Raw genomic sequence first — 13,978 nt, 5'->3', positions numbered from 1 at the left:
TAATAAAATTATGGTTCAGAAATCTTAAAATATATGTGTTTTTTTTCATGCATCTTTGGTTCTTATGCATGTCCTCCTCCACCAGTCTTACACACTGCTTTTGGATAACTTTATGCTGCTTTACTCCTGGTGTAAAAATTCAAGCAGTTCAGTTTAGTGGTTTGATGGTTTGTGATCATCCATCTTCCTCTTGATTATATTCCAGAGGTTTTTAATTTGGTAAAATCAAAGAAACTCATCATTTTTAAGTGTCTCTTATTATTTTCAGAGCTGTAAAATATCTAAAACCTAAAATCTAAAAAGAGTTGTGGCTAAAAAAGTATCTTAATTAATCATACAAATTAGGATAGCTTAAAAATACATTAGATAAAAATCTGATAAATATGAATAATTACAGATGATTTATTTATAAAAATTAGTTGTTAAACTGATGTTTTAAGTGTTTGCAATGCTTCATAAATGATTTTTATTTAATAAATGCTTATAGTAGGTGGTAGTATTTTTACTGGCACCAAATATACAGCATGTATTCACCCTGCCATGTGTTCACCATCATTAACGTGTAGTAATATATGTGGCTGGCTGAATTCCTGCCAGTTCTATAATTAGCCAGGATTATGTGACACGAGGAACACCTCTTCTTATTTTATACTGCGTAAAACCTCAAGCAGCATTTCAACCTTTTCTACTTCTAATATTCTAATATTTATACACTACTAATATATCTACTACTATTAATATTAATGATATTTATAAAGATTTATAAAAATATATATATTTAAAAATAATTGGACATTTATAAGGGTTATAAATAGGTATAAATAAATATTTAGTCTCAAAACTGCTGTAAATTAGGTCAAATTAAATAATTATTAAATAATTATTTTTCTAAAACAGCTACTGATAACTTATAAAAATTTCCTGCAAAATAAAATAAAACAAATAGAAATAGAATAACATAAAAACACTCCTTTACATTGAAATTGAAATTTTAATAGGTCACATTTCCTCCTAACGTGAAAACACTGAAAACAGTGGAATAAATAACACCATAATAGCTAGCATTGTTATAATAGGACAATAATAATAATAATATTAAAAATAATAATAATATGAATAATAAATGTGATCTGATGATTTTCTCGCTCTGGGTTTATGGCAGTGTTTGTGGTTGTGAAGCGTCGTCACTCGCTGCAATAATGAGGAACACGGGATGATGTGATTCATTTTTATATTTTTTTTACAGAACTGAAGATTTACATCAAAAGGGGGGATACTGTGAGGAGTGCGCGTGAAACGTCTCAAGAACCAGTCGAAACTGTACAGCATTTTCAACAAGCAGCCTCCCGTAACCACGGAAACGTGTACCCTGTTCCCAACACTGTCACATCGTGATGGTCAACAAAAATTATAAAATAAAGAAAAACAGAGAGAAAGAAAAAACATTGCCAAACTGAATCCAGAACAGCTGAGTTTCTGTGTGTTTTTGAGTGAATTTGTTGGTGTTTGACTGGTTGAAATCTGGTTTAAATCTGGTTTAAATCTGGTTTATGGTACATTGTGTGTTTTTTCTTGGAGCTGGTACAAAGAGCCACCTGACTACAGTTCATTTCAGTGCATTTGTTCTTTACTTAATTCTTAATTAAGTACGTTCAGTAAGTTAAGTAATAATGTGTAATAATAATCAGGTTTTATCTGTACTGCTATTATATATCCAGTGGACGCTGATTGAGGTAAGAAAGGTTGAAATAAGATTATTATGTGTGCTGCTTGCATGTTTTATTTCATGTGTGTGTGTAAATATATATGTGTTTATGTGTGTTTTTTGTGTGTATTTACTGTAAATGCTCCTGTAAGTTGAGTCGTAAGTGTGTGTGTGTGTGTATGTATGTGTATATGTGTATATATGTATGTTTTTTTGTGTGTATTTACTGTAAAAGGTCTTGTAAGTTAAGTCGTAAGTGTGTTTGTGTGTATATGTGTATATGTTTTTTGTATATTTACTGTAAATGCTCTTGTAAGTTAAGTTGTAAGTGTATGTGTGTGTGTGTATATATATATATGTGTATATATGTGTGTGTATATGTTTGTTTTTGTGTGTATTTACTGTAAATGCTTTTGTAAGTTAAGTCATAAGAGTGTGTGTGTGTATATGTGTGTTTTTTTGTGTGTTTTTGTGTGTATTTACTGTAAATGCTCATGTAAGTTGTAAGAGTGTATGTGTGTGTGTACAGCTACTAAACCACTGTTTTTGTTGTTTGTTTGTTTGTTTTCATCGGGCTATAATAATACACACGTTTGAATGCATCAGCGATGAGTAAAAGGTGTGTGTTTGTGTGTTGTGTACCGGTGGAGTAAATCGCAGGATAAGGCACGTGACAGTCAGGCTAAGTTTCGCTGTGTTCTCTTTTTTCATCTCACAATTATTCACATTATAATCCAGTTTCCTCACTTTGACCCCGGTGCAGTTACATAAATAATAGGTTGAAGTGAGGATGAATTCCCATAAGCTGAGAGCGCTTCTCTCCTCTCCTCTTTTCTCTCGCGCTGTAAACATAGTCGGGGGGAGAAACAAAAAATGAAAATAAAAATGCAAATGAAGCCTTCTTCCTCAATTCCTTCAAAGACAAAAAAGCAACAACATCAAAAAAAAGAAAAGACATCAACAGATCCTTCAGTGAGGCATGCCCACCCGCCCGTACGTACGCACTCACTCACGCACGTATGCAATACTCTAAAAGAGGCTCACGGTCAAATGAAAGCTTTCTCTTTTCTTTTCTTTTCTTTTTTAGCTCAGTTCATTTTTTAATTTTTCATTTTCTCGTCCCCCTTTAAAAGTCTTTTTTTTGTTTTGTTTAAATTTTCATCGTCTCTGGTTTGTGTTTGGACCGAGCGTAAGCTACGTTTAAGTTTGGGCTTCGCCATCTATCGTACGTCGCCCGTCTACGGAGGTTTGTGACTGTTGTTGCAGTTTTGCAGTTGCAGTTTTGCAGTTGCAGTGAGGTTTTGTTTTATTTAATTTTTTTATTTTGTGCAAGTGACCAGCTGCACACGTTCCAGCTGCATGACGTGGATGTGGACGGTGGATTGTTTCTGTTTTATGGGAAATACCAGTGACGTCAGTGATGTCAGTGCAAGGACGATGCTCGTGGTTCCGATCTCAAAGCAAGGTCATCCAGCGCTGGATCCTCAACAACATAAAATAGGAAAACGATGCATTTCGGCTCTTCAGTGACTCAAGCCGAGAAGATGAGCAGTCTAGTGTCTGTAAGGTCCATTCGCCCTTTGCCCTGCAGTTGGACGATAAGGGTGAAGGTCACCGAGGGCCTGGGTGAACTAGCATCAGAAGAGGCTGGTGAGGGTGGTCTGTGAGGGGCTCCGGCACTCGTGGACGTCCAGGCTACCAGGCACAGAGGTCAGTACGGAAGTGACGGTGGGCATGGTGGGGTTGGTAAGGTCTGTCAGTGTGGTTGGAGTGCTCGACGGGCTCATGGACGCGTTGGAGATCTCCGAGGCCGGTCCGGACGGGGTTCCTCCGGGCAAGTTGGACCCATCCGAAGCCTTGTCCACGCCCGTGTTCTCCTGACGCAAGAGGTTCCGCCGGAACTTGGCCCTGGCGTTCTGGAACCAAACCTGCATTTGGAGACGATGCGACAAAAAATGTTCATTAATGACAAGCCCACGAGGGAGAGAAGCATTTTGAAAACCAGAATGACAAATAAGGATGGAAATAAAGTGGGCTCATCAAAGCAAATTACTGCTTTGTTTTCCGCCGATGGTAATTAGGGCTTTGAGATTTTAGACTGAGATTCTGCTCAACAATCTTCTTTATTGTTTATTTCATTATCATACATTTTTTCTCCTCGTCTTTCTTGAGCTTCCCAGATGATTATCTGTCACATTTGTAAGTGAATCACAGCCGAGTTTGCCTCCTTTACTTTCAGCGAAAGCTGACAAAACAGTTCGGTTCAGATACGAGCCTTGCTTTCAGCTCTGGTTCAGAATGGAACAAATCCTTAGATCCTTTCATTCGATCTTCCATTTAAATAAAAAACTTTCTCTGTTCTCTGTTCTGCTTTTGTAATGTCTGCAAATGAATACCATTCATAGAACAAATAAAAAACAAAAACGCAATGTGTTTTCCTAATCACTTGAAGATTGAGGTTTTTTTTTTACATAAAAAATGGACTTCTCATGACTGCGTAACTCTTCATTGTATGAGGCAATTGGCAAATTAACAGCTTAATTTTTTTTTGAGCAAAGAATAACATAAATTCTATTAAACAGATCGTAATTACGTATTGTTTTCCTTTTGTTTTAAAGATCCAACACAAACTCTCAACTAGAAACTGTCCATTTGGAAAATATGTAAGTCTCTGCTTCTCTGTTCAAACTAAAGGATCAATAAGAGAGAAAGAGATCATTTCTTACCTGAAGTACTCGCTTGGTGAGCCCCGTTTTCTGGGCCAGCTGTTTCAGGTCCTTGGCATCAGGGTTGTGGTTGATGGCGAAATAGGACTTCATGGTTCGGAGCTGATGGTGCTTGAAGGAGGTTCTCATGCGCTTGGTCTTCTGGCCAGAACTGTACTGAGAGTCTCTGTCCATAGGATCACCATCGTTTTCATTACAGCTAAGCGCTGTTCACAAATAAAAAACACAGAAGAAGAAGAAAAGGTTTGTTAATATAAAATAAAATATGTTAATATGACCACACAAGCCATTCCAACAATGTGTTAAAGTCACCTGAATACCAACTTCCAATATACTCACTAAAGGCAAAGCATTTATAAATTCAATGGCTGCAAACAAGAGGCACTATTATGAAATGTAGGACTCAGAAACTCATACATGGTTTTATCCCCAACTGTGAACAACATGAGAACACTAAAACAAATATATTAGTCATGGTATCTCCTCATTTAAATGAGATACACTGATCTATCTCAGTTTAATCTTGAGCCATTTCCCAGCCAGCTCCTGCTTTGAGCTAACCATAAATCTTTACAGAAGTGGAATCAATTGTGTTGACAGTACATTCAATACTTTCTCAGCTCAGTAGCATAGCAGAATGACTCAAAAAAAGGAGGAAAAGAGGGGCAATATATATATATATATATATATATATATATATATATATATATATATATATGTACTGTATATATATATATATATATATATATATATATATATATTTATATACAGTACTGTGTAAAAGTTTCAGGCACCAAAGCAAATTACACTAATCTATTTATCTCAGCAATAAGAGTGTTTTTACCTGAAAAAGCACCAGATATGATTTAAACATAAAGTAACAAGGAATTCTCATTTTTAACTATAAGTACGTTTATATATCCTGTGAGCCGAGCTGAAGAATAAAGTGTAGAGATTCCAGATTTCTCCTGGATGCTCCTCAGTCAGCATGTGTATATTATGTTCAGTTCTATCAGCAGCTCACCTGATTTACCACATTTACTAGTAATTTACCAAACCAGGTGTTTATATATGATGAGACTAGAAATTAATAACGCTATTCAACTCAGATGAGAAGGAGAGATTAGGAGAAATGTGTTTTGTTTGTATTTATTGTAATGCTGTAATGTGTTTTACTGAGATAAAAACACTTACTGCACAGATAAGAAGCTTTTTCTTTACTGAAATTCCCACAGGTGCCTAAAACTTTTGCACAATACTGTATATATATTTTATACTCAGACTACAAAATTGCATTTTGAGAGTGTTCAAATTGCTCCAATGTATCAGGATTTTGCAATTCGTTTTATATATAATTTAAACACACAAGTATGCAAAATGACAATTTATTCGATTTTGTTTCTTTATAAAATAGAAATGAGACAAACCCATTTTATTTTCCTTTTTATCGTTTCATAAAAACATTATGACCTCTGTCGTTCAAAGTTAAACCAGCATAATAAATATATAATAATAATAATAATAATAATAATAATAATAATAATAATAATAATAATAATAATAATAATAATAGCGTCTATCGAATTATATTCACATTTTTGTTGTCACATTTTTGTTTGCATGAATTTTGCCACTTTGGAAATTCGTCACCTCCTATAAAAAATAAAACACGCAATAACCGCATTTACTCTCTACTACTGTGGTAAATATGGTAAATAATGCGTTATCATGAGGTAAAATCCTGTATGTGACAGTTCTGCTGTATGTGACTTGGCTGGAAGTGTTTTTCTTTTATTTTTTCTCGTAATATCCTCTACGCACAGAATCGTGGGCTCGCCAGTCCTTCTTGGCAGAAGTGTAAGTGTTGCTAGACGCATGACAGTTCGGGAATTCTGTTTTCTCTGACAACTACAAATATTACTCATTGAAAATCGCCTGATCAACACTTCAGATAATTAACCTTTAATGCCTTCAGCACTGCACATGGTGAGCAAATGTTTTTTTTTTTTTTTCCAAGCGATTTAAATCTGTCCATTGATAAATACTACAGTCCGAATAAATACAGAATACAGTCATAAAAAGCTCATATGCTGAGCCATTATTTTTCAACAGTAAGTCTCTGTTTTTTTAATTTATTTATTTTTATTATCTACAGCCTGTTATTTTTTAAGCAGCTCGGATTTTTCTCGTCTTTTTTCTCTTAGCGCTGTTGTTCCCTCTGCGACCTGAAGGGGGCAGCGACGATCCGGAGCGTAAAACCCCTCCAATCGGTACCTGCCGTCAAATGTCTGCCTGAGGCACCGTACGATGATTTAACGGGGCTTAGTGCTTCTTTGATATCTAACCGTTCATTGTATTGACTGTAGAGTTCCAGGCTAATGCTCAAGTTTATTGCGGAAGTTGTGCCGGAAGTTCAGGCTCGGCATTGAGCGCAGGCATCTCTCCAACTTCAGGATTTTGGAGGACGAACAAAGCAAGACTCCATTCAATTCATTTCTACAGCAAAACAAAGCTTTAAACGTGGCCTGCATGTTTTACATACATCATGAATATTAGACATACGCATTAGGCTACTTCTTTAATAAAGTACATAATAACACGATTTGCATGTTTAAATGCGTCAAAACAATTGTCTTTCCTTTGCATTAAAATAATTTTACTTTTTATATATTTTTTTTACATTGTGTTCTCAAAAGCTATAAGTAAGACTCGTATTTGCTTGTTTTTATTTTTGGAAGCAATTCATTAAAAAAAATCTAAATCTCTCCTCTTTTTCGTTCGTTTTGATAATTTCTATTTCAGTAAAACAGAAAAAAAACGAGCTCTGAGTAAATCATAGTATTTGTAAACACATTCTGTATAAAATACCATGCAGAACATCAACACAATGTATGCATAAGGATTTTTAATAATTTAATCGAGTCTTTTTTCAGGGCATTATAGGTTAAATTTGAAATTAGTGGGAGTTAATTGTAATAATTTCAGTGCATTAGTACCTTAGTATACAATACCATAAATAGGCCTAATAGAGTCTGCTGATTTGTGTTATAAGTGTTAATAATAAATAATCAGCGCTGCCTTTTTTTCTGTTTTACCGAAATCATGTTAGGGCTTTATTTCTGGATTGTGGGCGCGTGATTAAACAAGCACTCAAGACATTCAAGCATTTACTAGTCTGTGCGAAAAAAGGACAAATGAATTAGCTTATGTCTGAGAAACTTTAATCCTCTTTCCCTTATTCTCTTTCTCTCTCTTTCTCTCTCTCTCTCTCTCTCTCTCTCTCTCTCTCTCTCTCTTTCTCTCTCTTCCCCCTTTCACTTCTTTTTAATCTTCTAGAGGTCTCGACTTGTATCTAAGCCATTTTCCACTTGTCAGTCCGTGTACTCGTCATCATTGCTATGCTTTGGTCCTCTAAGGGTCCAGTTAGGAGGGGAGGGGGGTTGACCGACTGGACAAATCACACTTAACTTTGCCAAACTTTACTCTGTTGTTTTAGAGATTACACAGTCCTACATACGACCCAGAAAACATTGTTTATTGTGTGGTTGTGTGTGTGTGTTTTCTTTCAAATTTAACATCGAATAAATAGAACATGTCGTGTGTTCACAAAAAATAAACAGGAAACGGTAATATTATTAATGATGGAAATAACTGTTTTCGCGAATATATTATATCCTCACGTTTCTTTCCGTTTTCTTTTTGTTAAAAGATAATTTATTGTACAATACTTTTAGTCTTTTTAAACACGTAATCAGTTTCTTGGTCGAACAAGATTAAAAGAATACACGGACGATTAATTCTATAAAATATGTACAGATCTTTTGCAAATTTTCGTTATTTTAAAGATTAAAACGGTATTTACGTTTATATTTGAAAGCTTTTCCGCTTGATCCACATAATTCACACATTTCGTACGGGTGAAACACAACAATTGTACAGCAGATTGCACAAATAAGGCCTGAAGCCTGTAATGACTACTGATCGGCAACAACGACCTCCTTTTCAGCCTAATAACCTTCTATTCTCTAACCAGAAAAAATAGCACTACATTATTACACTAGCACATGCACATGTCATTTGTTACTCCAAATCGAATCGGCTGTACAAGTAAACCATTTGTTAAATGTATCAAACATTATTTAACGTTCAAAGACATTGTTAATGATTATAGTTTGCAGTGTTAGCACACCAATAAAACCTTCCATTAATAGTTTCTTTATGTCTTCAGGTTTGCTAATTGTGTCTTTTTTTTTAAGTGTGTTTTTCTAATCACATTTTCTTCTCGGTTTCGGCTTGTTCTACAACTTTTGTGGTAAAACGTGAAAATAGTAAAGCCTTTCTGCAGTTTAATTTTAGTTAAAGATTTAAAGTGTAGTTTTTACATGTTATTCAATATTAATTTAAAAACACACTGTATTGTCTTTCCATTTAACTAAAATGCGAGAAATTAAGTTTTAAGAGAGAGGGAGAGAAAAGAGAGAGAGAAAGAGAAATAGAAAGATGGCCCACTCTCTGGCTCTAACATTTTAATCGAGATGACAAAAAATAAGAAAAAATGTAATTAACAAGCTCTTACCTGCATTATAAGCCGCTAGATCAGCCCCCGGCCCCGGACTTTTCCTCTTCCTCGGTCGGCCCTTCTGCACGGTGCCCACCCCGTTGTAGTAGGCCAGTCCCAGCGGGCCCGCGGGCACCGCGCCTTTACCATGCGCCACGTCCGCGTGCCCGAACGGCGCGCCGTAGTCACCCTGCACGAGCGTCTCGAAGTGCAGGCGGCAGTACACCAGGCTGTCCTTCATGCCGAAGTGGTCGCCCGTGGTCAGCATTTTGCTACACGTCGTGCACGTGAAACAGTTCAAGTGGTACACCAAATCCCTCGCGCGCATCACCATCTCAGAAGCCGAGATGCCCAGGTGACAGCGCGCGCATCTCTGCACCGAAAACCTCCTTCGGGAAAGAAAGGAAAGTGAACAAGGTCAACTTCAAGACCTCAAGACAACTTCAAAATAATCGGCAACAAAACGAAATAATACAAAAAATATTCGCTAAACAAATTCTGCTTATTTGAAATCGTCCATGGATGTGTTGCTTGCTAGCGTTTTTATTTTCATTTTAAATATCCACTATATTATAGTATAGTGTTAGAATAATTAATTACATAGAATATTATAAAACAAACGTAATTTTTTTACATTGATTCTTCACCTCAAAATGCCCTCGTGTATTTTGTTTCTTCATTAAAGAACACTGCATTAAAAAAAATAATAAAAAAGCTGTATGACATAAAAAAGGCCCAGAGTGCAGTAATTCGCTAAAGCCTCTACACAATCTCGACCAGACACAAACTTTGTAGCTTGTTGCTTCAAAGCGGGTGTGATTTAATACCGAATGTAATTTAATTTATTTTAACGTTCACAATAAGGATTGGGTGGAAAGTTGGAGCGACAGTGTGTGTGTGTATATGTGTTTGTTAGGATCGAAAAACTTAAAGAATTGTCATTGAATCTGAAGTAACTGACCAAAACTTTTTGGTTCAGTTTTTCTTTTTCTAGACAAATTTGTCATTCGTTAAATTTAAATATTAAGATTTATGACCATTATTTTTTTATTGTATAGATATATGCACGTTGTACATGATGACTAAAGTGAAGGGATTTGTGTTTGTAGTTTTCAAAAGTTTTTTTTAGATCTGTTGTTATTTTTGATTAAGGAATGGTATGTTAGGAATTGTGTGAATTATATTTTATATTTTCAACTTTACAGTGATTTGTCATTTTTTTACTTAGTGAGTTACGTGTTTGAAGATTTTATTTATAGGATTATGCAGTGTGAATTTTGAATGTGTAGATTCAGGACAGTTTTTTGTTTATTAGATTTAAGTGGTCAGCTCTACCTGTAATAGTCCTCTTTGCAGTAGATGCTACCGTCCTTGCTGAAACAGGTGAGCTCGGACTCCAGGTTGAGTTTGCACTCGCAGCACTTCAGACAGCGCATGTGCCACTGCTTGTCCACGGCCAGCAGGTAGTATCGGTCAGAGATCCTGCCGCCGCAGCCCGCGCACAACGCCACGCGCTCACCGCTCATGGACGGCGCACTCTGCGGAGACATACATATAGTTTGCGGTTAGAGCGCAATCGAGGCAACCATTCCCCTGTAATCGTGGAGTGTGTGATATGAGTGTGAGGGATACTGCAGTGAAGATGATGATGAGAGAGAGAGAAAGAGAGAGAGAGAAAGAGAGAGAGGATGTTGTGTGGTCATGGCTTTACAGAGGATGGGAGGGGCGTGAGATAGGCTTCACTTTTTCATCAGGTAAATAAGGCAAAGTGGAGTTATAGTGAAAACAACAGTTACAGTTTAGTAAACTTCAGTTAATATCAATTAAAGTACAACAAATAATAAAAATCGGGTAAATTGCACGAATTTACTTTCTCTCTTTTACCACAAAAACCCAAACAAACACTCAAAACAAGCTTTGAGAAAAGGTCTTTCACTGTCGATGTTATAATTGTAATAATTTTGTGCTCACTAATACTGGTAATACTAATACTACTGGTAATAGTATTACGTAGATATTAATATGAACAGATGCAAAATGAAGTGAAATGTAATAAAGCATAACATATCGAAATAATTATAGGACTTATATAGGCCATGTGATTACTGTGCACTTAAAACGCGTTCAAAACTCAAATAATTGCTGCTTTCATAATTTCTACGAATAATAACAATTAACTATTTCTTGCACAGCAACAATAGAGATTATAAAATAGAACTAAATTGATCAACTACGTTTTAAGAAAAGGCTTATTATTAAAGCGAATTATCTTCGCAATGCTGAAAAAAGACATTGCACAACAGAGCCATCGTGTAAAATATCTAAATCTCTGTAAGACTGTCATCATTGTGTGCTACAAACTTGTCCACATACGCACACACTCGCATACACACTCTTTAGCACTTCTAAGAAGGAATCATTTCAGCCTAGTGTTAAAATACATTATTTCGACACGAATGCAAACTATTAGTGATTTGTTGATAACTTAATGTCGGTTATTTCTTACAATCAAGAATGCAGAGTCTAAATAAACCAAACTAAATTAAATGTATAATTTAAAACAATTAAGTTTTATTGAGTGCAGTCCGGTTTGTTTTTTCATGCTACTGATGTAAATTCTGATATTCGTTATGTATTATTATGATTATTATTTGGAGAACGCGATGTGTTTAAATACGGCCTAGAGGAGGTTTAATATAAAAAAAAACTTCACTAAACGCCCACTATTGCATTTTAAAGCACACACTAACTCACTCACTCTTAAAAATAACACAATTAATTCACTGTACGGTGTATCTTTAAAATAGAACAATAGAGCAATGGGGAGCATGCGGTTATTTAGTGAGAAGAGCATTGAATTTAAAAACGGAACAAAATATAAAATTAATAAGCGTATATTAGGACCAAGCACAACTAGGCCTTTAGTCTCTACGTGTGTTTTATTTAATGCTTTCCCCTGTTTAAACGATAGTAAAATTGTTTTTAAAGTTATTCCTGCTTCTCAGATGAAAACATGGCCTTTTCTGCCAAACTTTTGTGAAAACGAGCGAAGGTGTTGCAGCAAATGGAAACGTTGCATACGTTTGGTATGGGAATTGGTGCGGTCATTGGCATTGTCATGGGCATTGGTACGCTCATTGGCATGGGCATGGTTACGGTCACGGGCATGGCCTACCGTCTCTGTTTCCCCCATGTCGATGGCGGAGCTGATGGGCGCCGAGTCGCTCTTGCCCCTTCGCTCCATCTCCTCCACGACCCCGCGCATGTCGGCGCCGGGCACGCCGTGGAAAAGCATCGTGGAGAACGAGCAGCACGTGCTCGCTTTCGTGCTGCGGGCCGAGATTTCCGTGAGGCGCAGTCCCGGCCCGGTGCAGTTCATACGACCCACGGCTCCTGCTCAGTGCAGCCCAGCCTCCAGCGCGCACTTCCCGCCGCTTCCCCGCACTCTCCCCGCAGGCTGCTGGTGGTGGACGTCTTCAGGCGCTCCAGGCTTTAGCAGCACATACATGGCACATGGCGCGCGCGCACGCCGATATTTGCGCGTTCCTTGGATTTTGAGAGCTTCGGAAACAAGGCACTGTTTCTACTTCTACAGACGCGTAAAATAATAAAATAAGGAGCGATCTTCCTTTACCACATGTTGGAGGAGCATCTGTCAGCACGAGCTTATAACGACCAGCAGTGTGTTGCTGTTTTTTCCTTCCTTCTTTCGTTCTTCTTTATTTTATTTTTTTTAGAAATAAATTCATTCGTTGCTCGATTAAAGTGCCTCACGCACCTGATTGATCAGAAATCCATTTTTATGTCGCTGGGAAAAAATCATATATAATCCCGGAGCCGGTGTAGAATAGTTTTTTTTGTTGAATCTCTCCGTGTCAGCTCAAAAAAAGGTGCAAGTAATAAGCACAAGCACTGCTCGCGCATCGATACGACCGAAAGAGCAAAACAACGTCCAATACCGAATTTCCACTGCCGTGATTTCTCTTTTTCCCGTGTCTTCAGGGCCGCGCGCCCTCTCCCCGAGCTCGGAGCGCAGTGTGAGTAATTGGGGAGGAGGAGTTGAGCGCACTTCGGCTTTTGTAGGCTCTAATCCCCCAGTCAGCGCCCCTTTTCCCCCCAGTTCTCCTGCTCTCCGTCTCCAAAACGGCGCGCGACCCTCCGCGCCTTTTCTACGCGGCTTCTGACGTCACGGCGCTGCGCGCAAGCCCATTGGCCGTGAGATTCCTCATATAGCGAAGCGAGGACCCGTTGTCGGGATTTTATTGCGACCGGACTCAAATGTGATGGTAACTCACCACAATACTTTTTAAATGTCTCTATTTTTTTAAGAGGCGGGTGGGAGGAATGGGGGTTGAGCTATCTAGTATTGTTGAATTATTAGAGTTAAGGGAGAAGTATTGATAAGGGGATCCGTTAATAGTGTAATAGTATTTTAATTAGAGAGCTGTATAATAATATCGTTGGGCTATTTTGTGCTTGCGTCCAGTGGAGGTTTACATTGTTTTTATTACCTTTACCTTTAAAAATTCACTTTTTACTAAATTTAATTTAAATCAGATGCGTGGTTGCAAAAAATAATAATAAAACATGCAACATCAACAAAATTAATTAATTAATTTTGTTATTGTAATGTGTTTAATTTATTTTCAAGCACTAGTCACAGCTTAATAAAATGTGTGTATTAGTGTATTTATGAACTTTATGTTTCATGTTCATCTGATTGCTTTAATGTTTCTGTAATCTTCAGACAGGAACGCCGATATGCAACACGGATTTTTATATATATATATATATATATATATATATATATATATATATATATATATATATATATATAATTTTTGCAATCGATTTTTTTTTAAACAAAACTTCGTATCCGGATCTTAACCTGGTGGATCCATGCGTTTCACACCAGTCAAGCTGCCTACAAGCTGCACAATACAGCAGCAGCCCCCCGTGACTGAGCTTCAACAAAAGCATCCAGGAGGC

The 13,978-nt window shown here is 36.9% G+C and overlaps 1 protein-coding gene across 2 annotated transcripts; it reads right to left on the bottom strand.

Moving 5' to 3' along the window:
• Positions 1-1,217: 1,217 nt before the first annotated feature.
• Positions 1,218-13,146, bottom strand: lhx2b (LIM homeobox 2b). 2 transcript variants are annotated; one of them, XM_007229122.4, is made up of 5 exons: positions 12,165-13,146; positions 10,325-10,527; positions 9,008-9,378; positions 4,432-4,637; positions 1,218-3,633 (listed from the first exon to the last, which is right to left on the bottom strand). In XM_007229122.4, the coding sequence occupies exons 1-5, from the start codon at positions 12,366-12,368 to the stop codon at positions 3,343-3,345; spliced, it is 1,275 nt and encodes a 424-aa protein (XP_007229184.1). In that variant the 5' UTR covers positions 12,369-13,146; the 3' UTR covers positions 1,218-3,342. The 2 variants fall into 2 exon arrangements, with proteins under 2 accessions (XP_007229184.1, XP_049342205.1); XM_049486248.1 differs by lacking the exon at positions 12,165-13,146 and adding an exon at positions 12,071-12,158.
• Positions 13,147-13,978: the final 832 nt, after the last annotated feature.

The sequence above is a fragment of the Astyanax mexicanus genome, chromosome 12, assembly GCF_023375975.1.
Source record: "Astyanax mexicanus isolate ESR-SI-001 chromosome 12, AstMex3_surface, whole genome shotgun sequence".
In the NCBI taxonomy this organism is placed as follows: Eukaryota; Metazoa; Chordata; class Actinopteri; order Characiformes; family Acestrorhamphidae; genus Astyanax; species Astyanax mexicanus.
The sequence above is the reverse complement of the archived record's forward strand: the minus strand, read 5'-3'. Positions and strand labels throughout refer to the sequence as shown.